This window comes from Portunus trituberculatus, chromosome 44, assembly GCF_017591435.1.
Source record: "Portunus trituberculatus isolate SZX2019 chromosome 44, ASM1759143v1, whole genome shotgun sequence".
Classification (NCBI taxonomy): domain Eukaryota; kingdom Metazoa; phylum Arthropoda; class Malacostraca; order Decapoda; family Portunidae; genus Portunus; species Portunus trituberculatus.
Window position 1 is genome coordinate 16,428,953 of NC_059298.1, and position 24,234 is coordinate 16,453,186.

A 24,234-nucleotide genomic window follows, 5' to 3' on the forward strand; every position below is an offset into this window, starting at 1 on the left:
TGTGTATGAACCTCCCCAAATCTGGAAGGCATACACCATATAGTAGCAAGTAAGGCCTTTGTTACAAGTTCAGCACCCATGCCAGGCATATGAGTAGCATTGAGTTATAGTTATCTCAGACTTCTTCTTCTTTTTTTTTTTTTTTTTTTTTTTTTTTTTTTCATCTTGAAAAAATCTAGAACTCATATCTAAATATAATAGTCCTATCAGGGAGAATTAAGAAGAAACTAGCTATAAGAATTTCCATGTTTAGGAGCTGTCATGGTACAGTGGAACCACACATGCTTTTGGGGGCCGAGGGGTCTCCATGTTCATGGGTTCAAATCCTGATCACAGAGTGAGTGAATATTGGGCTTCCTTACTTGGGGTAATGGTTTCCTTTAGCCTGTAAATTCCCATGAAAAGCCCATATGGTATAAATTTTAAAAATTAAGAATTGTAATGATAATTCTGCATGTTATTTATTTTTCAGATGTCTATGCAGCATTGTGGCCATTCCTTGGTATTCTAGTGGAGGTGCTTCTGCTTGGAATTATTATATTCATCTTTGAGAAGCGCCGTGCTAAGGCAGAATTTGAGGAATCTGATACTGACCAGGGGAATGACCAGTGAGTGTTAGCTAACCTCTTATCTATGTATCTCAGTCTCTGTATGTGTGTCTGTTTGCTTTCCATGTATGAACACATCCAGTTTGTGATAGCAGCAGTTTGTGTACAGCTCTTTCATTTTATTTCCTAGCATCCTCTTCCTTTTTGTAGGGTTTACTTGTTTTTGTACACCTTCAATGTTGGTGAGGTAACAAGCAGAGAAAATGAAACTTAGTTTTGAAAATCCAGTCATGATAGGATGACTTTATACCGAGAGTTTGCATCCTTTTACAGGAAAAACACCGATCACCACAAGGATTCTGTCCGTCAGCGAAAGTAAGTAGAAAGCTGCAAATGACAACTAATTAAATTTTTTGCCATTTGAAATGAGCAGAAAAGAAATATTTGCAGGGAAATAGTCATTGGTAATGATGACAGATGATTAAAGATGTAAATGAAATCATGATTGACTGGGAGATTTAAGCCATGAAACAGATAGTGATTCACATTTAAGTAAACATACTAGCAAAGATGTAGATATTCATAGAGAGGAAATATTATGATTGGCATAATACATCAATGAAAAGTTCATGACATTACTTAAGAATATTTTATGGTATAACATTTATTTATTAAGGTTCAACTTTATAGTTGACTTTTATCCTCCAGTCATAATTATTAATTTCTTTATTATGATTATGTGGTGCACCAATTTTCTTATGAAAGCTGATTTTTGCATTTTGTCAAGTAATACAGTGCTTACTTTATCAGAAGTTACTCATTATTGCTGATAATGTTTTTAATCTGGCATTTCTTGCTGCTTGATTATTCATTGTGCTATAGTTGCAGATATGTTTTATCCTCAAACATTTCTAGAATTGATTGCTTTTAGAGTTTAGCTTCCTATATATTTTGTTGCATTGCCTATCTGAAATAGACATGTATGTGTAAATCCCTGTGTGTACTACTATCAGGGAAAGTTTGTGTTTGTCAAGTAGTTTATGTATATTTACATACATACATATATACATTTAGATAGAAGTTTAGAGGAATGATGTATTCATTGTTTCCCAGTTCTGTTCAAATGATCAATTCAGGTTTGTATGTACAGTATATATTTCATAGATATATATAATATTATAAACAAATTTCTTACTTAGAGTTTTTAAACATAGTTTATAATTTGCAAAACTCAAGTTTTAACTTTATGGCTTGTGAGAAAGTTAGTGAGTAGCCAGTTATGGTATTGCCTTAAAAACAGGATATATCAAGGCAAAGGTTTTATTGTGCAGTGTTCTGGTTTTAATGTTTGATAACTTTCACTCACGGATAACTGAGAACAGTCAGCCAAGAAAAGTGTTAATGTGTTTTTCTTAGATACTAATGGTTTCCATCCCAATGGAATTGGGAATCACTTGTCTTCATGAGATTCATTAAATAAATTATGGACTGTGTTATGTGTATTGTTGATATTATATAATGTTATAGATAATCTAATAGAAAAATTGTTTTTTTGCTCCTAGATTTTTTAAAGTAGTTTTCATGTAAAATGATTATATATATATATGCCTATTTTAGTATAAGATTAATTCTGAATTTGTCCATTTATGTGTGTGTGTGTGTGTGTGTGTGTGTGTGTGTGTGTGTGTGTGTATTTACCTATTGGTATTTACCTATTTGTGTATTACAGGACCCGAGCTAAGCTCTCTGTGTCCTGTCTCCTTGTCCACTCCTGTCATATCTCTCTTTCATCTGATTGACACACACCGCGTGTGTGTGTGTGTGTGTGTGTGTGTGTGTGTGTGTGCAATTTAACATACTTGTATCTTTTATTATCTAAATTCTGATGGATAGTCTTACACATTCATTGAAACCCACAGATAATGACAAATTGAGGGAAGAGTTGGTTTCTACCTGACACGGTGGAGTGGCAAGGTCTCTTCCTTGATGGGAGGTTAGTCTCATATATAAGAGTGTTGAGGTATCTCCATTCCTCTCTGCCTGTTCGTTATGAACAGCATAGAGTGCATTGTTACTTCAGTTCCTCTGGTTCTGCACTTCAACAGATCTGTTTCAGGATTATTTCAGTAGGTTAGTGTTTTGCTCTCAGATATGGTTATAAGAAAGTTCCTTTATAAGTAGGTTATCTGGAAGGCTTACTTTTGAAACAAAGTAGATTAAAAGTCATAATTATTTATGTATTATGTATTAGAAGAAAAGGACAAAGTCATTGTAGTAAAAAAAAAAGAACAAGAAAACATTGAATTGAGTAAATTAAGGTCACACATTGCAACTTAAGTTGTTATTCTCATTCTCTCTCTCTCTCTCTCTCTCTCTCTCTCTCTCTCTCTCTCTCTCTCTCTCTCTCTCTCTCTCTCTCTCTCTCTCTCTCTCTCTCTCTCTCTCTCTCTCTCTCTCTCTCTCTCTCTCTCTCTCTCTCTCTCAACTACATTTTATTATTTTATTTGGTGTTTTATTAAAGATTACTGGTGATGATAATGCTAAATAATGATAATAACTGAAATACATATATACTTACAAGAAATCAGTTATAAACTCATTCAGTGTAGCAATTATGTTTTATTATGTAAAGGTAAGTTATTTTATGATTGAATGAAAAGTAGCAAATATAAAAGGAAATGCTGGGCTATGTTTTGTGAATAAGGGTAAAGTCATTGTTGTATTTATAATTATACTTATATTATCACAGTGGATATCAATATTTTATGAAAATGATCAGAAAGATGAGTTATTTGGTTATGGAGCATTTATGGAAGAGCAGTTGCAAAATATATTTGAGAAGCATTACTGAGGAGTTCAAGATGAATATCATTAGATGATAATTTTTCAATAAAAGTTGCATTTTAGGGTGAATTTGATAACAGTGGAAGAATGTGAGGTAAACAATTAAACACATGATTATACATTTCCACACATTGTTTCAACACAAACTAAAGTATACTTATAACAAGCTGATTTTATATTCTCAATCACATTTTTCGTTAAATACATATAATTTGGAAGATTATCATTTGCAATTTTAGTTTGAAAAAATGTGATACAAACAACTTTTCATTATTGTAAATGTAAAGTTGAAAGCATAAAAATTATACTAATATTAGTTTTGGGACATCACATTTATATAGTAACCAATTTGTACTGTAAATGATGAACTGAATGTTTTGACAAACTATTGAATTATGGTGTTAGCATTGAGTATTGCAACTGAGTATTACACATGTAAAGCTCCATCAAAGTTCTGTTAAAGAAATAAAGAAAAATCATCAATTAAGACCCCTAGTAAATAGAATTGCTTTGAATAATAAGTCCCAGCAGTAACCATCAGAAGTAGAACTACATCTTTCAATTAAGTTTTCTCCTACTTGAAATGGTATTGATCAGCAAAACCTATACGAAACATAAGATCATCTTTTATATAAATGAAGCTAAAGAAAACTTTCCCTCAATTATATATATATATATATATATATATATATATATATATATATATATATATATATATATATATATATATATATATATTCTTTGTACCCATGTTAAAAGTTTAGAACTGGAAACATTTTATTATGATATAACTAGTAACATGTATTTTCAGGTAATCCTTAGTTGATTGAAACAAGCAAGTAATGATTTTATGAAAATCCATTGCATCTTATATATATATATATATATATATATATATATATATATATATATATATATATATATATATATATATATATATATATATATATATATATATATATATATATATATATATATATATATATATATATATATATATATATATATATATATATATATATATATATATATATATATATATATATATATATATATATATATATATATATCATAGTTTTAAGTGTGTTAATTTTATGAGACATATTTTCTAAGTAATAATATAATACGTACTATTAATAGTTAAAATTTTATTTACTTTATAGTTGAATATATGAGTAGATGCATGTAAAAAGTCAAACCTATGTACTTATAGAACTGGATAAGATGATTCCCATTAAACTCTATGGTAAAAAAAAACTTACAGTATATGAAGTATGGTGTGTGTGTGTGTGTGTGTGTGTGTGTGTGTGTGTGTGTGTGTGTGTGTGTGTATATATTTACCTAGTTATAACTAATTGTAGTTTTACAGGGCCTGGGCTTTACGCTCGTGTGGCCCCATCTGTGTGTGTGTGTGTGTGAGAGAGAGAGAGAGAGAGAGAGAGAGAGAGAGAGATAGAGAACCTACACACAACATTTCACAGTGAAACAGCTAATTTACATCAGTCATCTGTTGTGTTTATTTGACTCCTAGCATGAACCACTAATCAATGTTTCTCTAATTTTGAATTTCTTAAACAAGGTTGCATTATATGAAATGTGAAAATATATAGCATTTAAATTTACAATTTAAAATCTATGAATTATTTATTAATATATTTTTCTTGTTATATATATATATATATATATATATATATATATATATATATATATATATATATATATATATATATATATATATATATATATAGTTTCACTTTTGTTAACTGTTTGACATAATCTGAAAATTGTAGCATACTTGTTATATAACAAAAATATAAATATTTATGAAAATCTGCCCATAATTGTCCTTTAGGTAAAATTATAATATGCTTTCTTTCAGTAGTATACAGCTATGCATGTCATCTTTTAAAGATCAGGCATCTTTACAATAGTCTATATATAGATCCGTAAAGGGATGAGGAGGTTTTTTGAATGACTCCTTTAAATAACTCTCTCTCTCTCTCTCTCTCTCTCTCTCTCTCTCTCTCTCTCTCTCTCTCTCTCTCTCTCTCTCTCTCTCTCTCTCTCTCTCTCTCTCTCTCTCTCTCTCTCTGCTGGACATTGCCACCTTTTCCCAATACATGTGGTTGGTTCAAATGAACATACTGAAGGAAGAGTTAACCTCTTGCAGCTAGGCCATGAAAGCATGGTAGGCATGTAATCTGAGATTCAGAAAAGGATTAAGAATGAGGAGGAGTGCCATTATGAAAGCAAGGGAAGTAAAACTGGTGTAAAGTGAAAATAATAAAATAGAAATAAGACAAAAGTGGGGGATCTTATGATAATTTAGCTTTTTAGAATCTTGTACTGAAGAGATGTAATAGGAAACTTAAACTTATGTATGTAGTATAGTAATAGTAATGGAACTTTATGTATGAAAAAGTTCATTTTGATTCCTTCAAAGTATTGCCAATTATTCCTTAAAAAAAAAAAAAAAAAAAATTGGGGGGCCAGTTATTAGTAGTACCTAGTAAAGATAATGAGGTCTATTATATGGCAGTATGTTAATTGTTGAAGTGTTGGAGCCAAGGAGGTTGAATACATGTATCTAACCCAAGAAGATTGAATAACAGAAAGCAGCATGACGTCACAAAAGTGAAGCCAACTTGCTATTGGTTCGTTGCCACCTCTAACTCCCTTACTCCCAAAACATTACCAGCCGCCCATTGAAAATACATAAGAACGCCTAAGCTCTGCTCCTTATTTTCCATCTTATGTCCATGCTTAGAGGCTGCCTACCATATAAATGACCTTAAAAGAGTCATAATAGTCGTGACATACCATGCCAAGATTTAGACAGTAAATCATACATACAAATTAGATAATACATTGGAGACTCAATACTCAAACGTCTTAATAGTCAAACTTTTCAATACTCGAACGCAAATGTTCAATTTGATACCTGATAGTTGAACATCCACACACGTGGTTGTAAACAAAGGCTCCCTGACCTCTCCCTTCCCCTTCTGCCACTTGTGCTGCCGCGGTCGTCAGAATAGCATTCTCATGCATACTGTGTGTAGTTTTTCATTTATAAACTTATATTAACACCAAAGGTTTATTATTGGTGAAAATATCTGGTAATTGAACGGCTGCACACATGGTTGTAAACAAAGCTCTGTTTTCTCCGTCTCCGCTGCTGCCATTGTCCCGTTCTGATACTGATTTTACCAGAAATACTGGTAATCCAGTATACAGGATATCGGTGCACATCCCTAGTCTTTTCGCAGTCTTGAGAAAACCAACATTCTTCTGCTTTCGGTTGGTAATTTTTCATTTACAAACTTATAATGGCACCAAGGAGATTTATTAGGAGTGAAAATAAGGAATCTAGTGAGAGCGCAAGTGTTAGTGAGCCACAGATAGCCTTCTATTAATGGGTTCACAGGAATCACAGCAGGAGAAAAGTTACAAAGATGTTTTTCATGGATGGTGACTCCTCCTCCGACGACCTCCTTCCTCCTCCCCACCCTTCTCCCCTCCTCTTCTACATTATCTATCACCAGCCTTCACGTACGGCATGTACAAATAAAAAATCATAAAAACAATTACAATGATTTTTTTATAAACTTGAGGTTTTGCTAAAATTAGAACAAATTACCTGATTTATAGGTATTGATAGTTGAACTTTTTGATACTCGAACAGCCATTTGGAACTAATTAAGTTTGAGTATTGAGTCTCCATTGTACAGTGTTTTCCAGCTTTGGTGGATTTGGTTGAGAGATGGGGAGCTTTCTTTGGGGCAAACGTATGACTGAACAAGGTCATGTACACATGTAAATATATATGTGTATGTAGATGTAAACAAGTATATATATATATATATATATATATATATATATATATATATATATATATATATATATATATATATATATATATACATTTGCATTTAAATAAAGGATAAGTTAACTGTATATCAGGTGAAAGTTTGCCTGAAAGTTGATTTTCCTCAGTTTAGCAATTACGTACTTAAAACATGCATGCCAAATTCTCTCTCTCTCTCTCTCTCTCTCTCTCTCTCTCTCTCTCTCTCTCTCTCTCTCTCTCTCTCTCTCTCTCTCTCTCTCTCTCTCTCTCTCTCTCTCTCTCTCTCTCTCTCTCTCTCTCTCTCTCTCTCTCTCTCTCTCTCTCTCTCACCGCGTAGTGTAGTGGTTAGCACGCTCGACTCACAATTGAGAGATCCGGGTTTGAGTCCCAGCGCAATGAGGCAAATGGGCAAGCCTCTTAATGTGTAGCCCCTGTTCACCTAACAGTAAATAGGTACAGGATGTAACTCGAGGGGATGTGGCCTCGCTGTGTGTGGAGTGTGTTGTGGTCTCAGTCCTACCCGAAGATCAGTCTATGAGCTCTGAGCTTGCTCCGTAATGGGGAAGACTAGCGGGGTGACCAGCAGGCAATCGTGGTGTCTCTCTCTCTCTCTCTCTCTCTCTCTCTCTCTCTCTCTCTCTCTCTCTCTCTCTCTCTCTCTCTCTCTCTCTCTCTCTCTCTCTCTCTCTCTCTCTCTCTCTCTCTCTCTCTCTTTCATTTAGAATGATGTATGATATCATGTCACTGAGTATGGGAAAAAAGCATCAATCACTGAAATTTTACTTCACTATTTGTTCCTCATCATGTAATATACGTACGAGAAAAAGCAATCTTTTTGCCATAATTCCTCCCGTAAACGGCCTGCTGTATTTCTTTCAATATTGTAACTATTTCGCATTAACACCATTAATAAAGGGGCAACATGATATTTAGGAAACTATAATATGGTTAACACAAGTCAAACCATCAGTTCTCTCTTACTTTTCCTTTAGTAATGAAAAAGAAAGTTGCAAATTACACAGGAGAGGCCAATGTTTTGGGTGTAAATTGCAATCGTAAGCTCTACCCACTGGCTTCACTTTTCTTGTTACAGAGGTATAGGCATGTGCCACCTTCATCAATCTAACCTCCTTGGCTGGAGCGATCCGAGTCACCTGTAGCACTAAGATCAAGTCAACGTGTAGGTGAAGTGTTTGGTGTGAGAGAAGGATGTGTGACTCTAGAGAGGAAGAATGCAGATGAACTGAATGAGAGAATCAGCAAGGAGGAGGTAGAGAGATGTGTGAAAAGGCAGAAGAATGGGAAGGCAGCAGGGTTAGATGGGATACAGTATGAGATGTATAAAAATGGTGGGGAGGTTGTTATTGACAGGATGACTGAGGTATTTAACCAGGTGTGGGAGGAAGAGAGGGTGCCAAGAATGTGGAATGAATGCAGGGTGACTGTTGCATAAGGGAGGACACAAGAGTAAAATTGACCTGAAGAACTATAGACCAATTGCATTATTAAATGCGTACAGTAGGTAAAGTAGTTAGTGGAGTGCTGAATGAAAGATTATGTAAATGGATTGAGCGAGCTGGAGTGTTAAGTGAGGAACAGAATGGTTTCCGCGTTGAAAGGAGGGCTGAGGATAACTTGTTTGTGGTGAATGAAATGATTCAGAAAAAAGAAAGGAGGGAGGTAAACTGTATTTAGGGTTTTTTGGATATAGAAAAACCTTATGATAGGGTGGATAGAGAAATGTTAGAGTCTTAGGAAAGATTGGGTTGAGTGAAAAAATAATCAACATAGTGCATAGCATGTATGTTGACACCAGAGCTAAATACAGACTTGGAGATATAGAGACAGACTGGGTGAAGAGTGAGAGGAGTTAGGCAAGGATGTATTTTATTACCAACCCTTTTCAGTTTGTATACAAAGGAGTTAGCAGCCAGATTGAGAAGAATGAATGTAGGAGTAAGAGTTGGGAATGATAAGATAGGGGTGCTCCTTTATGCAGATGATATGGTGGTCATGACTGAGTCAACAGTTGAGTTGCAGAGATAGGAGAGACTTTGGAGTCAGGTTTAATAGTGAAAAAAGTAAGGTGATGATAGTAAATAGGTCTGAGGATGAAAGCAATGCAGTATGGAAAATCAGAGAGAATGAGATGAATCAGGCACAAGAATATAAGTACTCGGGGATGTGGGTGAATCCAAGTGGGTGTGAAAAGACAAAGAATGAAAAGTTAGGCTTAGTGAATCAGTGGGTAGGACGATTGGGGAGTGCAGCAAAAATGAGAGCAAGCAAATATGATATGCTGAGAGAAGTGTGGAAGAGTGTGGCTGTGCCCAGCATAATGTATGGTATGGATGTGATGCATGGAATGAAAGTAAAATTGACAAGCTAGAAGTGGGACAGAATAGAATAGGTAGAATGGCACTGAATGCACCAAGGTACACAGCAGTAGAAGCTTTGAGAGGTAATATGGGATGGAACACTTTTAGAGAAAGACTAGTTAAAGCCACACTTAAGTACAAGGTTAGGTTGGAAAGAATGGATGATGAAAGAATAGTGAATGAAAGTGGGAGTCATTGGAGGAAGAGGTGCATGAGAATGACAGAGAGGAGTGGATTACAAGTGGTATGGAGGATGAGAATGGCTGGGAGGAATCAAAATGAGCGTGAATGGATCGTGACAAGAGAAGGCAGGGTAGGAACTGAATGGGATGTGAGGAAATGGAAGAGTGAGATAGACAGCGAGGTGAAGTGGGTGGGACTGAATATGTGGAAGAATGAGATGGAACGAAAGAGTACTCTGGAATGGTACAAGGAAAAGGAAGCCCCGATGTATGAAAGGTGGTATGATGGCAGCCAGGGTGGTGATGTCTTCCAAGCGAGGGCACAGTGTATGGATGAGAATGTAAGGAACTACAGGTGGTCTGAGTCCCGCAGCAAAGTGTGCCAGATGTATGACATGAGGGAGGACGAGACGGTGGAGCATGTCATGCTGGAGTGTGAGAAGTATGAGAGAGACAGGCATGAGATGATGCAAGTGATCTTGAGTGAATTAGGGCATAATAGGGATGAAAGAGTGAAGAAGACAGGAAGGGAATGGATGGTGTTGCTGCTGGAACTGTGTAGAGAGACGAGTGAAAGGATGATGGAGGCTGTGAAGGAGTATCTGGAGAGAATGTGGCGAGCAAGGTGTAGGGATCATTAACGAAGAGAATACTACTCTTTTTTTCTGCTTGTGTCTTTTTGTCCTCTACAGGAGCAGCCGATCCAAAGGCCTGGCTCCTGAGCGATCCCGAGCCACCTGTAGCATCAAGGTCAAGATCATACAAACTTATTAAGATAGAAGTTAGAAGTGGGGCAGTGTAGAGTAGCTAGGGTGGCACTGAATGCACTGAGGTACACAGCAGTAGAAGCTTTGAGAGGTGATATGGGATGGAGCTCTTTTAGGGAAAGACTTATAAAAGCGACACTTATTATTAGGTACAAGGTTAGGCTTGAGAGAATGGATAATGCAAGAATAGCAAGGAAGGTGTATCTGTGGAGTGAAAGTGGAAGCAAATGGAGGTGCATAAGAATGACAGAGAGGAATGGTCTACAGGTTGGGTGGGCAGTGAGAATGGCTGGGATGAATCAGAATGAGCTGGAATGGGTCGTGACAAGAGGAGGCAGAGTGGGAACTGAATGGGATGTGAGGAAATGGAAGAGTGAGATAGACAGAGATGTGAAGATTATGTGACTGAATGAATGGAGGAATGGGATGGAATGAAAGACTACTCTGGAATGGTACAAGGTGAAAGAGGCCCCGATGTATGAAAGGTGGTATGATGGAAGCCTGGGTGTTGATTTTCTCTTCAGAGCTAGGGCATAGTGTATGGATGTGAATGCAAGAAGTTACAGGTGGTCTGAGTCCCGCAGCAAAGTGTGCCAGATGTGTGACTCGAGAGAGGACGAGACGGTGGAGCATGTGATGCTGGAATGTGTGAAGTATGCCAGAGACAGGTATGAGATTAATTGATTGATTGATTGATTGATACATTTATTGTTGAATTAATAAATAATTACAAGAAAGGAGAAGGATGGGCTTTGCCACCCACCCCCTGGGCAAAGACTTAAAGTTAAAGTATCAAAAATCTAACACTGGACAGTATACACAACAAGAATACAAGTATTTCAATAAATAAATACACATATTGCACACCTTATTGCCTAAACATCCTACAGTGTTGGGGCAAACTGAGGATATTCCCTGAGTATATCCCTGAGAGTGGCTGAGTCTAAGAGATGGTCAATGAGGCTGTATAAGTCATGCTGACCTTGTGGCCTAAATTTAGCAATGAGAAGACATTCCATGATATAGTGACGCAGAGTGTGTTCCTTGGTGCAGCACACAGCACACACCAGGACTTCCCAAAAGTATTTGTAGCCTAATCTGAGCCTCATTGCCACCTTGTCATGTGATGCAGTGTGTCTCCCATAGGTGTAAGCACAGGTCTGGGAGACACGTGCATAGTGAATATTAGTGCTACTGCCCCTATGGCAACAAAGCTCCAACTGATCACTAATGCTACTTTGTACAAAGTCCTTAATGCTACTTTTAACATAACCCAGAGTGTGCTCAGTGCCAGGGTCCACTGTGTCATCTTGTAGGGCACACTGAGCAAGGTGGTCTGCATTTTCATTTAACGGGATACCCACATGAGAGGGTATCCAGATGAAATGGACCGTGGCACTGGCACTTTCTAGGGCGTGGATGAGATCAAGACACTTATTAACTAGATCACAGTCCATGGGGAGGTGGATTGAAGGGCGTACAATGCAGCATGACTGTCAATAAAGAAATATACATTCTTATGGAGAGGCACCACAATGTGGAGTGCCTCCAGTACAGCATACAGTTCTGCTCTAGTGGAAGAGATTGGTGCAGGAAGCCGCCTGGAAACCTCAGTGTCAGTGTAGAGACTGGCAGAGATCTAGTCACGGATGAACAGCCCACATCCAGACCTGCTGCCATTGACTGACCCATCACAATAAACATGAATAGCCTGAACGTGTGGGTACTTGGACAATTTAGTCATGAACATGTCTTGCAGCACATGAGGGAGCCAGTCCCTCTTGGGCTGACGCAGAGAGTAAATATCAACACTGACATAATGAGGGTTCCAGGCGGGTTGCAGCGGTGACATAACGTTAATACAAGCCTCGGCTACACCTACACTTGTCAGTACTCCCAAGATCTTCCTGAGGTATGGTGTTGTAGGAGTGCGAGGATCATGATACACGGGGTCAGTGATCCCTTTAGAGAGTCAGAGCCCGTGCATCCAACTAATTGTGCGACAAGTAATTTCCTGTACCCTACACATAATACTCGGCAGGTGCAGTTCAGCTCTGAGGACTTCAATCCGTGCAGTCCTGGGGCATCCCAAGATTATCCGCATGGCTTCATTCTGAACAAGCTCCAGGGGACGGAGTTGGGTGGCACTAAACTGTATTAAAACAGGAGCAGCATAATCAATAAGGGACCGTATGACAGATATACAAAACATTCATAGGACTGGAATGCCAGCCCCCAGGCCCCTGTTGGCTAGCAGTCGAAGTGGTGCTAGCCGTGGCAGACAGAGGTCTTGAACATAGTGGACGGCTTGAAGAGACTTCCTGAAGCTCATCTGAACACCCAGGTACTTGTGTATATGAACTCTAGGGATGGGAACATTGTTTACAGTGGGCAGCCGAGAGACCTTCCCTTTAGCTTGAAATTTTGTTTTACATTCATTAATCACTAGTCCCATTTGAACACACAACGTTGCCAGTTGTGACAAAGCTAACTGGAGAATCCTGGGTGTGGGGCATTGGAGGAGTATGTCATTAGCATAGATGAGGACCTGGGTGCCCTACGGAAAGGAACAGCGCGCAATTTTGTCCATTAAAACATTAAAAAGCATTGGACTAAGGACTCCACCCTGTGGTGTTTCAAGCTCAAAGACTTCCTCAGAGGAGACTGCACCTTGAAACCAAACCTCTGCTGTTCTAGTGTACAAATAGTCCCTGATCCATCCTAATAGTCTACCTTTGACACCTTTGAGAATGAGTTCCTCCATAATAACATCTTTGTTGTCCCTGTCGAAGGCACCCTTGAGATCAACGAAAGCTCTGCAGGTAGCATCCTTATTTATATGACACTCAACAAAACAATGACTTGTAGAGTGACCTTTTAGGAAGCCATGTACATTGCCAGAGAGTACATGGCCCACCTTGTATATAAGCCTGTTCAGTATTACCCGTTCCATTATCTTACACAGACAGCTGGTGAGAGAAATAGGGCGAAAGATGCCATCACCTTTGGGTATTGGGATGACGTTGGCTGTTTTGGGGAGGAGACTGGAGAAGTATGAGAGAGACAGGCATGAGATGATGCAAGTGATCTTGAGTGAATTAGGGCATAATAGGAATGAAAGAGTGGAGAAGACAGGAAGGGAATGGATGGTGTTGCTGCTGGGACTGTGTAGAGAGATGAGTGAAAGGATGATGGAGGCTGTGAAGGAGTATCTGGAAAGGATGTGGTGAGCGAGGTTTAGGGATCATTAACGAAGAGAATGCTACTTTTTTTCTTTCTTTTTCTGTTTTGTGTCTTTTTTGTCCTCTACAGGAGAAACAGACTGGGTGAGGAGTGAGAGAGGAGTCAGGCAAGGATATATTTTGTCACTAACCCTTTTCAGCCTGTACATAGAGGAGTTAGCAGCAAGAATGAGAAGGATGAATGCAGGAGTGAGTGTGGGAAATGATAAGATAGGTGTGCTTCTTTATGCAGATGACGTAGTGGTTATGAGTGAGTCAGCAGAGGAGCTGCAAAGTCTGCTGGATGTGTTTGGTGGGTATGGAAGAGATTTTGGAGTTAGGTTTAGTAGTGAGAAGAGTAAGGTGATGATTGTGAATAGGTCGGAGGATGAATGTAATGCAGCATGGAGGTTGGGAGAGAATGAGTTGAAGCAGGCACAAGAATACAAGTACTTAAGGATGTGGATGAGTCCGAATGGGTGTGAAAAGTCAAAGAATGAAAAAATAAGCTTGGTGAACCAGTGGGTGGGCCGTTTAGGAAGCGCAGCAAGGATGAGAGCAAGTAAGTATGACGTGCTGAGAGAAGTGAGGAAGAGTGTGGCTGTCCCCAGTATAATGTATGGTAAGGATGTGATTGCATGGAACGAGAGTGAAATTGACAAGTTAGAAGTGGGGCAGTGTAGAGTAGCTAGGCTGGCACTAAATGCACCGAGGTACACGAGGGGATATGGGATGGAGCTCTTTTAGGGAAAGACTTATAAAAGCGACACTGAGGTACAAGATTAGGCTTGAGAGAATGGATGATGCAAGTATAGCAAGGAAGGTGTATCTGTGGAGTGAAAGTGGAAGCAAATGGAGAAAAAGATGTATGAGAATGACAGAGAGGAATGGTCTACAGGTTGGGTGGGCAGTGAGAATGGCTGGGGTGAATCAGAATGAGCTGGAATGGGTCGTGACAAGAGGAGGCAGAGTGGGAACAGAATGGGATGTGAGGAAGTGGAAGAGTGAGATAGACAGAGATGTGAAGAGTATGGGACTGAATGAGTGGAGGAATGGGATGGAACGAAAGACTACTCTGGAATGGTACAAGGTGAAAGAGGCCCCGATGTATGAGAGGTGGTACGATGGAAGCCTGGGTGGTGATCTTCTCTTTAAAGCTAGGGCACAGTGTATGGATGTGAATGCAAGGAGTTACAGGTGGTCTGAGTTCCACAGCAAAGTGTGCCAGATGTGTGACTCGGGAGAGGACGAGAGGGTGGAGCATGTGATGCTGGAGTGTGTGAAGTATGCCAGAGACAGGTATGAGATGATGCAAGTGGTGTTAACTGAGTTAGTGCATAATAGGAACGAAAGAGTGGAAAAGACGGGGAGGGAGTGGATGGTGGTGCTGCTGGAACTGAGTAGAGAAACGAATGAAAGGATGATTGAGGCGGTGAAGGAGTTTCTGGAGAGAATGTGGCGTGTCAGATGTACAGACGGTTAGAGCAAAGGACCCTGTTTCCTTTTTTTCTGTGCCTTTTTTTTTTTTTTTTGTCGTCTACAGGAGCTGCCGATCCAAAGGCCCGGCTCAGGAGTGATCCCGAATCGCCTATAGTATCAAGATCAAGATCAAGATCCTGGACCTGCTTCCCTGAGTCCCTGCCAGTGACAGAAGCCTTAACAACGCCCTCCGCCCGACATTAATAGGCCAAGACAGCAATGATTTTTCCCCGCAGCCCGGTGCTAGATAGAGAATAAGTCCTGCGACTTAGATGTTGCTCTCAACTACTGCTTCCCTTCAGGCTTCAACGTATGGGTAGCACAACACTGAACGCTCACGACATCCTCACATGTACCACCTCAATCTCTCTCTGAACCCACACTGACCATGGTATCTCTGTCCCTGAGACCATAGTACATTTCTTGCTGCAGTGCCAACGCTTTCACTCCGACCAGGCCATTCTCTGATCACAACTGCAAGCTCGGTAACTATACAGAAAGGCGGGTAAATATGGAGAAAGTCAGTCGTATGTTACGTAATAATAAGGAATGCATCAATGATTGTGTTTTAATGCCTGGAACATGAAGTGGATATTTCTGATCGGCAAAAAAAAAAAAAAAAAAAAATTCCCAAGAAAAAAAAAAAAAACGCATACAGGGAGTTTCCTAAATGCAGATATTTTCGTGTTCTGCACATGTAAAACCATTGATCCATTCTAACTGAACCTAACGTAAGCTAACACCTAACCAAACTTAAGAAATGGATATTTGTGTTCTACCCGAAATTACTAGCATTAATATTACATGAGTAATTTGCAACAAAGTGTATAGAAGGTAATGTCTACTTTCTAGTGGTTGACTCACCAAGTTGGCCCCCAACACTGAGATATAATGTTGGGAAAAAGAAGGGTTAATAGGAGAAGGGGCCAGGTCTGCAGGCATGACAGTTCATGTTGTAGGTTATAATGAAGATTAATTGCAGTGTGGAGAACCGGATAGTGTGCCTTATGCAGTAATTGTGTAGTAGCTATTAGTTTGTTGGTTACAAAATTCATACAACAGATTCCCTAGATGGTAATGGAGGGTTAATTTAAAAGTGAAAATGGTAAGAGCATTCAGGTAAGGAGTTCCACAAATTTCTCCAGTAATAATGCAAGGCATTAGTCTGACATTAAATAACAAGGAATATGTTTGTATATTTATGCCTAGAGCACAATGAGCACTCCTGACCATTGGGAAAATTCCTGATATCATAAAAATGACTACATTTTGGATATTTTTCCTAAATGCAGAGATTTACATATCTTATGTTTATACAAACATTAATGTATTCTGATTAAACCTAACAATTCAAGTGTTTTTGTGTTCTACTCAAAACTTATTTATTACCATTAATATTATATGTGTAATTTGGGAGGGAAAGGGTATAAAAAAAAGAGTCTTAGAAAGATTAATTTCCAGTGGTGCACTCTTTTTTCTTATCAGTGAGACTGATGGGAAACTCTAGCAATACCACAAGGTCTAGGTATCACCACCAGAATCCTGGATTAATCCATATCAACCGAAGGTGCTTTCAAGTCGTTACTGAATAATTTTGCAGTCTAGAGAAGCCATATTAGCACCATAGAGCACTCAGGATGCAATTCTTCGAGCTCGAAGTGTTAAGTGTTTTCTCTTTTTTTTTCACAGCATTATATAACGACTATTCTGATTATTAAAGCCACCAGTAATACTGTATTGCATAGAGGTTTTAGTATTCTTGGTTTGCAAATTATTAACAAAATTATTTGCAAAAAATAGATATTCTCATTGTGTGTGGGGAGTAGGTGACATATTTTTACCAGCAGTGATGCAAGAATTCTAGAAAAGTAAAAGAAAACTGTAGGGATATGTAAGGTTCATAGGTTTCTAGATTATTTTAAAAGGTACAACTTCAGTTTTTAACTATTTGTACCTTCATATTATAATTTTAAAGAGTATGTGTTTTTGTTCTTTAATCATCCTTAATCATATATACAGTCTTCAGCTGTTTTTTTTCTGATGATGAAGCTAAACTTAATAACATTTGACTAATTATCATTCTTGTATTCTTTCCTTACAGTCATAGATTAAGCAAACAAAAATATTTCTATTCATATTTTTACAAAACCTCATCATGTACAAAGTAAAACTGCCATTAACTAACTTTGTAAGGTTTTTTTTTTTTTAGCTTAATCAACAGTTTCTTGAAAATATAGATTAAACAGTTACAGTAAGGCCTCATTTGTCAACATACTCATTTTTAACAATTCACTCAGTTGACCATGATGGAATGATAACAATATTTGCTTTTTGACAACCTTATTTCATTTAGTGAATAGCTATAGTTTTTTTTTTTTTTCTTTTTTTTTTTTTTTCTTCTTTAAAAAATGAAGGAGGATACAAGGAGAGAGAGAGAGAGAATTTTGGACTTAAGGAAGGAAGAAGGAATAGAGGAAGGATAGGAGGGGGGGAGGGAAGATGCCTGTCATCTTCCATTTGGGCAGGACTGCACATCAAAATAAAGCTTTGCCTGTAACATAAAGTGAACTTTGCTTGAATGGTCACAAGTATTGTACTTCTAAGCCTCATACACAATTTGATATCCAGGCAATATGGTTCGCACTGGGAAAGACCCATGGCTGCACATCAAGCAAGTTGTGCATTATGTGCAGACAGGAGAGTTTCTTGACTCTGTAACTCAAGGAGAGAGGAGTGGCATCAGACAAGCAGCAGGAAATTTTGTTGCTGAAGGTAAGCAATATTCTTGTTTTCTTATTTGATGTAGAGATATAATGAATGCTGAAGGAAGGGATGTAAATGTACCACATGATCACAGAACAGTAATGATATGAAATTCAGAAAGTTTGTTTTTGGCAATCTTTTCTGGGAAGATAAACTGCCATTATTAATCCAAACATGTTTTCTAACTGATGATATATTAATATAAAATGAATAACACTACTTTTTAGTATCAATAACAAGCTTGGAGGCCTTGTGAACTATCTGGAATTTGAAGTGAGGTAATATAAAAGCTTACTCTGTATTGAGTAGTACAGGCAACCCCCGCTTAATGAAGGGGTTACGTTTCTAAAAAACCACTTCGTTAAGCGAAACTTTGTTAAGCGAACCAATTATAACAAGTTTAACCCCTGACTTGAACTTCCATTGAGAGTAAACAAAGCGAGAGTGCATCATAGTACAGTGAAAGGTTTAATGAAAGTAAAAATTATGAAGTTAAACATTTAGGCAGTTTAATTTAAGTTATTATAATGTACACTAATGTATGTATGTACGTAACTTTATAATGTTGATGATCTTAAATTTATCAAGGGAGGGAGAGTGAAACGGGAGAGACACTAACCGGCAACCTGTGGAATGTAAACAAAGGGTAAATAAAAAAATAAAAAAGGGCACATCATTGTATCACATACAAAACTTATGTACCACATTTCCACAAGGCTTTCCATTTTATCCATTATAGAGTCACGAATTCAGGTGGTTCTTTTAGCTTGCAAGGAAAATACGGTCTCACCAGCCTTCTTAATAGAATCTGCTGACTTGAAAATAGTAGAGACAGTAAATGGAGGCAAGATGGTGGCCAGCAATGCTATAGTTTTCTCGCCCCTCTCATATCTGTGAATAATATCCAGCTTCACTTTGAGAGTAAGAGACTTTCTGGTCTTCTTAGGACCACTAGGCCACATTGCAGGGCGTTTTGGTGGTAAGTTGAGCAAGGGAAGACGAGCTGTTGCTGATGCTGTTATTGTTTTGAACAGGGGAGTGAGTGGTGCATGTGTTGTCCACGAGAGGCTTGATCTTGATTCCACCGGTGTCCCAGGATTTCTCCTGAGGCAGGCCTTAGTATCGGCAGCTCCTGGTGTATTCAAAAGCTTGTCAGCTTGCGTGATACAGCGGGGCTTTCAAACTTAGAAAAAATTACCTGGATAAAACTTCGTTAAAGCGAGTTTGGTGTTCGTTAAACGAGCAGATGGTAGTAAAATGAAACCTTCGTTGTAGCGAAATTTCGTTGTGTGAACCTTCATTAGGGGGGGTTGCCTGTATGTGTAATTTCTGAAATTCATTAGGAGGCACTAAAATAGATTCTTAAATGTTGAAGCTACAAGACTTTATTCCCAAACCAAAGCTGAATGTTGAATCTCTGTGCACAGCAATTTAACTTGTTCTTGTAGACATTATAAAACTAAATTTCCATGTGCTCTATATCTGCCTCCATTGTCCCTCCAACTTTGAAAGATTCTTTATCTACTTATTTACTAAAAAAAGAGCACATTGCCTTCTTTTCCTTCTACTGAGGTCTCTACCCTCAGCAATTTCAATGTTCACAAACAGCTTTGGCTTTCATTTTCCTTCACAGACCAAGCTAATGAATTAGTCTTCCACTTTTGTAATCTTCCTTGACCATAAGCAACTGTTGTACCACCTTACCTGTATTCCTAACCACCTTGTGTATTGCTGTGAATTCACCTGGGAAAGTAATACTGAAAAACATTCCAGACTCAGTGATATTTATGTGCAGGTTCTTTAGGAATTGGCTGATTCCTTTCAGAATTTTAGATAGGGCTACCACCTTCACCAAGATTCCATATCCAACCCATCTCTAAAAAAAAAATAACACCAGTTCTTTAAACATTTTTTTTTTTTTTTTTTAAGCCTTATGAAAAAGATCCTTAAACATCTGTTCACTGTGTTCTACAATTTGATATTCCTCTTTTCTGTAGGGGAGTATGTATACTACTGTGGCTTCAAGAAAGATGATTCAGAGTCCATAAAGAGAAGGCTTGTTGTAGAACACAAGGAGAAGGTGAAAGAAATACTAACAGACCTTCACGACATGGATGGACACAAAGGCACACGCTGCACTCAATATAAAGTTGGTGAGAAATACTATTGGCCAACAATCACCGCAGATATAAAAGATTGGGTAAGTAGAATTTCAGAGAGAGAGAGCACTTTGTGTCTATTCAAACACAAAGAGAAAGAAAAGAAGTTAATAGTGAGGAGATTCATGATATAATTGGTCTTATAATATTTCAGATAAAGAAATGCCCCAAGTGTCAGGTTTATCAGAAAATAAAAACACAAGGTCCTGTGTTACATCCCATCAAACCAGAGGGAAGATGGGATGTGCTGAGCATGGACCTTATTGGCCCCTTAACAGTAACACCTAGGGGGAATAAGTACATAATAACCATCACAGATCTGTATACTAAAGGGGTTATGGCATACCCTCTGAAGGATAAGAGTGCTCCCTGTGTGGCAATGGCCATTATGGAAATTATTTATACCTATGGTCCCCCCTTGAAAATCATTACAGATCAAGAGAAAGAATTTGTGAATGAGGTGAGTAATAAAAATGTTCTTTTACCAAAGATTGGTAATAAATGCATGTTCATATATTTATTACATTCAATGTGCAGGACAAAGCTGCTGAATATAAAGTTATGTCTTTTTCTCTCTAAGCTCAACAAGAATCTCTTCTCCTTGTTCAACGTTAAGCACCTTGTCACATCCATATACCACCCCCAAACTAATGGGCAAACAGAAAGAGCTAGTGGCACTTTGAAGACTATTCTTGCAAAGTATTGCAATGACAACATGGATGATTGGGACAGGTAGGTTGATAGTAATATTTACATCAGATTATATATAAACTTCTATAAAGCAATGCATTCTCTAATGCAGGACTATTTTTTTTATTTATTTTTTCTCTTCTTATTCTTTTATACTTAGAGGACTAGCAATCTTAGTTGAGCTTCTGTAAACATTTGTAAAACTGTAAGTACTGAACTTTTGCATGCATATTTATAATGATATTAATGCCATACATACTGTATATAGGAGCATAGTTTTTTTTTTTTTTTTTTTTTTTCTCTCTTTTCAGAAATTATATGGAGAAGTTTCAAGTAAGATCTTTGTATGTTGATAGGAAGATGGGACATTTCTTGCTAATGTGTTAAAGATTGGGTCCCATTGTGCATCTTCAAACTACTTGTTTAGTTGCTGGAAATTAAGGTTCCTCTTACTAACCTACTAAATTTTGTAGTCATCTTTTTATATTAACTTTTGTGTACATGTATGTTTCTATATGCTGGGCTTACTCATATGTCTGCCACATGGTGTGGGATACTGATTCTGTGCTCCTTTCATGTGCAAATTGTTTCACATGTCGAATGTAGCAAAATTATTGGACCATGACAGCTTGTTGAATTATTCAGGTTTTTATCAGCATATCAAGCTAGGGCCCAGCCTGAGCTTGACTTAAAGAGCTGTTGCAATTTAAGGAATATCATTATAGAAAAAAGAAAAGACCAGTATGAGGGAAGAGATTTAAACTAAAATGTGTGTATAATGCAAGTCTGTAGAGTAGTGAGAGGTCATAGACAGTAAGATTTTGTACATATAAAACTGAATTTTGTTGCTTGAAGGAACTACCTGAACACAAGTCAAAACTGGTTTCATCAGCTGCTTTGTCTGAGAGAACTAGGTGTTCTAGTATTTACCTGCCAGACACCTCAGTGAAAACTAGGTGCTATACTATTTACTATAACACGCTTTATGAAACTAATTTATTGCTTTTAGTTGGCCATAAATTAGTTATGTTTATCTTTTTTATCTGCTTCAACTCAGACTCTTTTGCTTCACACCAAACGTCTCTTCCAACCCTGTACTCTCACCTGTCCTTAATCTACCTCTGCCACCTCAAGTTTACAGTAATACCTTGCCTTGTTAGTTTTTTTTCATAAGTATTCTAGATATCTTAATGTAATACTATGTAACCTTGCTTGATTAGACTATCATCTACATGATAAGATTATTGGTATCTTGATGGCATATTTAATCCACTTTGATGTAGCCTGAAAAAAGTGTCATGCAGAAGGATAACATTATACTCCTGATTCCAGTGCTGAGATCCTCGATAAAATGGCAAACCCTTGCTCATCTGATCTTCCTGCTGAACCGCAAACAGAAACTGGATGCAAGGAGAAGTTTATACAAAACATACTAAAGTGGGATGAAAACAAAACATCACAATACAACATACTTACTCAAGACAAATATGCTTCACTTCTCCAGGAGGTGAACGATGCTAAAACTGCAGAGAAGAAAATTCCTCTACAGTACAAAAGACTAAAGCAGTTTGATGTTATTGAAATTGGTGGTATTCAGAAACTGATTGCTAAAAGTGATAAAGATGAAATTCGTTACTACTTGCCTGCTTCTGAGATATTTGATGTAATTAAAACGTCGCATTTAGCTATCGGCCATGGTGGTCAAGACAAATTGAAATGTGAAATTGTTAAAAGATATGCAAATATTACAACTGATATGATTGCACTCTTCTTGTCCTTGTGTGAAGTGTGCCAAAGCAAGAAAACAAAAAAGAAAAAAGGATTGGTTTCAAAGTCTGTCTTACATTCTGAGCTAAATATAAATAGTCAGTGTCAAATGGACCTAATAGACATGCAAGCACTACCAGATAGAAAATATAAGTTCATAATGGTATATCAAGATCACTTAACCAGATTTGTAATACTTCGTGCATTGGAGTGTAAATATGCCAAGGAAGTTGCATATAACCTTCTTGACATATTTTTGATGTTTGGAGCACCATGTATTTTGCATATTGATAATGGAAGAGAATTTGTAAACACTGTCATGACATCCTTAGCTTCTTTATGGCCAGAATTGAAAATTGTGCATGGAAAACCAAGACATAGTCAGAGTGAAGGATCTGTAGAAAGGGCAAATCAAGATATTGAAAATATGTTGAGTGGATGGATGAAAGACAATAATACAACGAAGTGGTCTGAAGGTCTACGTTTTGTTCAATTTATGATCAACCAAGCGAAGCATTCCAGTATAAATCAAAGCCCATATAAAGCTATGTTTGGTGTAGAAGTAAGGGTTGGCCTGGCAACTACATGTCTTCCATTAGAATTAAGTAAAAACTTGCAAAGTGAGGAGCTACAGGAAATACCTGCAAACTTGCATAAGAAAAATACATGTGGAACTAGTGATGTTTTACAAAATACAGGTGAATTTAACATAAACTTTATATCTGAATGTAAATCCGAAGTAATTTTGTGTCGTGTGTGTGAAAAAGACACAGGTCGAGCTTATTCCTGTGCAAAATGTGAATCTAATATTCATGTAATGTGTGGGATAGAAATTGAGAATGGTTCAGAAATTGTGTGTCTAAACTGTAATAATGAACCAAGAATATCACGTGTTCGGCAAGCAGAAGGCAGTTGTATGGAGAAGCAGGCAAAAAGGATGAAAAGAGCATCTAATGCCTCTCACCTTCCACTGAGTATTGGGCAAAATGTAACAGTACCAATTCAAGAAGTGGATAGGGGAAAAGGAAGTCTTTGAAATATTATTGTAGTAATTGTTAGTAGTAGTGTGAATGAAATGTGTAAATTAGGGATTAGAGATGGTGTTCTTATGAAATTGTACAGTCAGTCTGAATTTGATACTTGCTAGGAGACATCCTTGAACTTGACTGATGTTCCTGAAGGCAAGGAAATATCATTAGGAAGTGCTGGTGCCTTGTCAAGTGTGGGAACAGGTCAAGGTTTCTTCAGATGTCACTACAAAGTGTTGTGCAACAAACATATGCCAATACAAGAAACCTGAATTGTTATACAATTCAAAATGTCACAACAGCATGTCATATAATATTAAATAGTGCAGTCTAATTTGAACTTTATTCTATCTTAGTTTATTTACCTACCTTGACAATATTAGTTTAGTGATGGTGTATTTATCAGTCTTAATAAAGCAAAAAAATCCCTATTTTCCTTAGGTGCAACTAATTATGCATAAGTAACAGTGCTAGTTATGCACTATTGCATCACATCTGATTAGTATAGAGCAGTTCTCACAAATGGGCAACTTGTGAAGCTGTGTCGCCAGATGGCAT

The 24,234-nt window shown here is 37.6% G+C and overlaps 1 protein-coding gene and 1 long non-coding RNA gene across 6 annotated transcripts; both read left to right on the plus strand.

The window, feature by feature from the left end:
• Positions 1-459: 459 nt before the first annotated feature.
• On the plus strand, positions 460-2,092 carry LOC123518533. The gene is made up of 2 exons (XR_006678811.1): positions 460-608; positions 882-2,092. It is a non-coding gene; the product is annotated as an uncharacterized LOC123518533 (long non-coding RNA).
• A 13,282-nt stretch (positions 2,093-15,374) lies between these two features.
• On the plus strand, positions 15,375-24,010 carry LOC123518535 (SCAN domain-containing protein 3-like). 5 transcript variants are annotated; one of them, XM_045279340.1, is made up of 6 exons: positions 15,375-16,388; positions 17,898-18,041; positions 20,030-20,232; positions 20,346-20,651; positions 20,772-20,923; positions 22,214-24,010. In XM_045279340.1, exons 2-6 carry the CDS (start codon positions 17,903-17,905, stop codon positions 23,682-23,684), a joined length of 2,271 nt encoding a protein of 756 aa, XP_045135275.1. In that variant the 5' UTR covers positions 15,375-16,388; positions 17,898-17,902; the 3' UTR covers positions 23,685-24,010. The 5 variants fall into 5 exon arrangements, with proteins under 5 accessions (XP_045135275.1, XP_045135276.1, XP_045135277.1 ...); XM_045279341.1 differs by having other exon boundaries at positions 15,375-15,774; XM_045279342.1 differs by having other exon boundaries at positions 15,375-15,770.
• The last annotated feature ends 224 nt before the right edge of the window (positions 24,011-24,234 follow it).

Coding starts and splice junctions, on each gene's coding strand:
- LOC123518535 (XM_045279340.1), top strand. CDS start 17,903: ATGGTTCGCACTGGGAAAGACCCATGGCTGCACATCAAGCAAGTTGTG. Junction 20,233..20,345: donor CCGCAGATATAAAAGATTGG/GTAAGTAGAATT, acceptor ATAATATTTCAG/ATAAAGAAATGCCCCAAGTG. Junction 20,652..20,771: donor AGAAAGAATTTGTGAATGAG/GTGAGTAATAAA, acceptor TTTCTCTCTAAG/CTCAACAAGAATCTCTTCTC.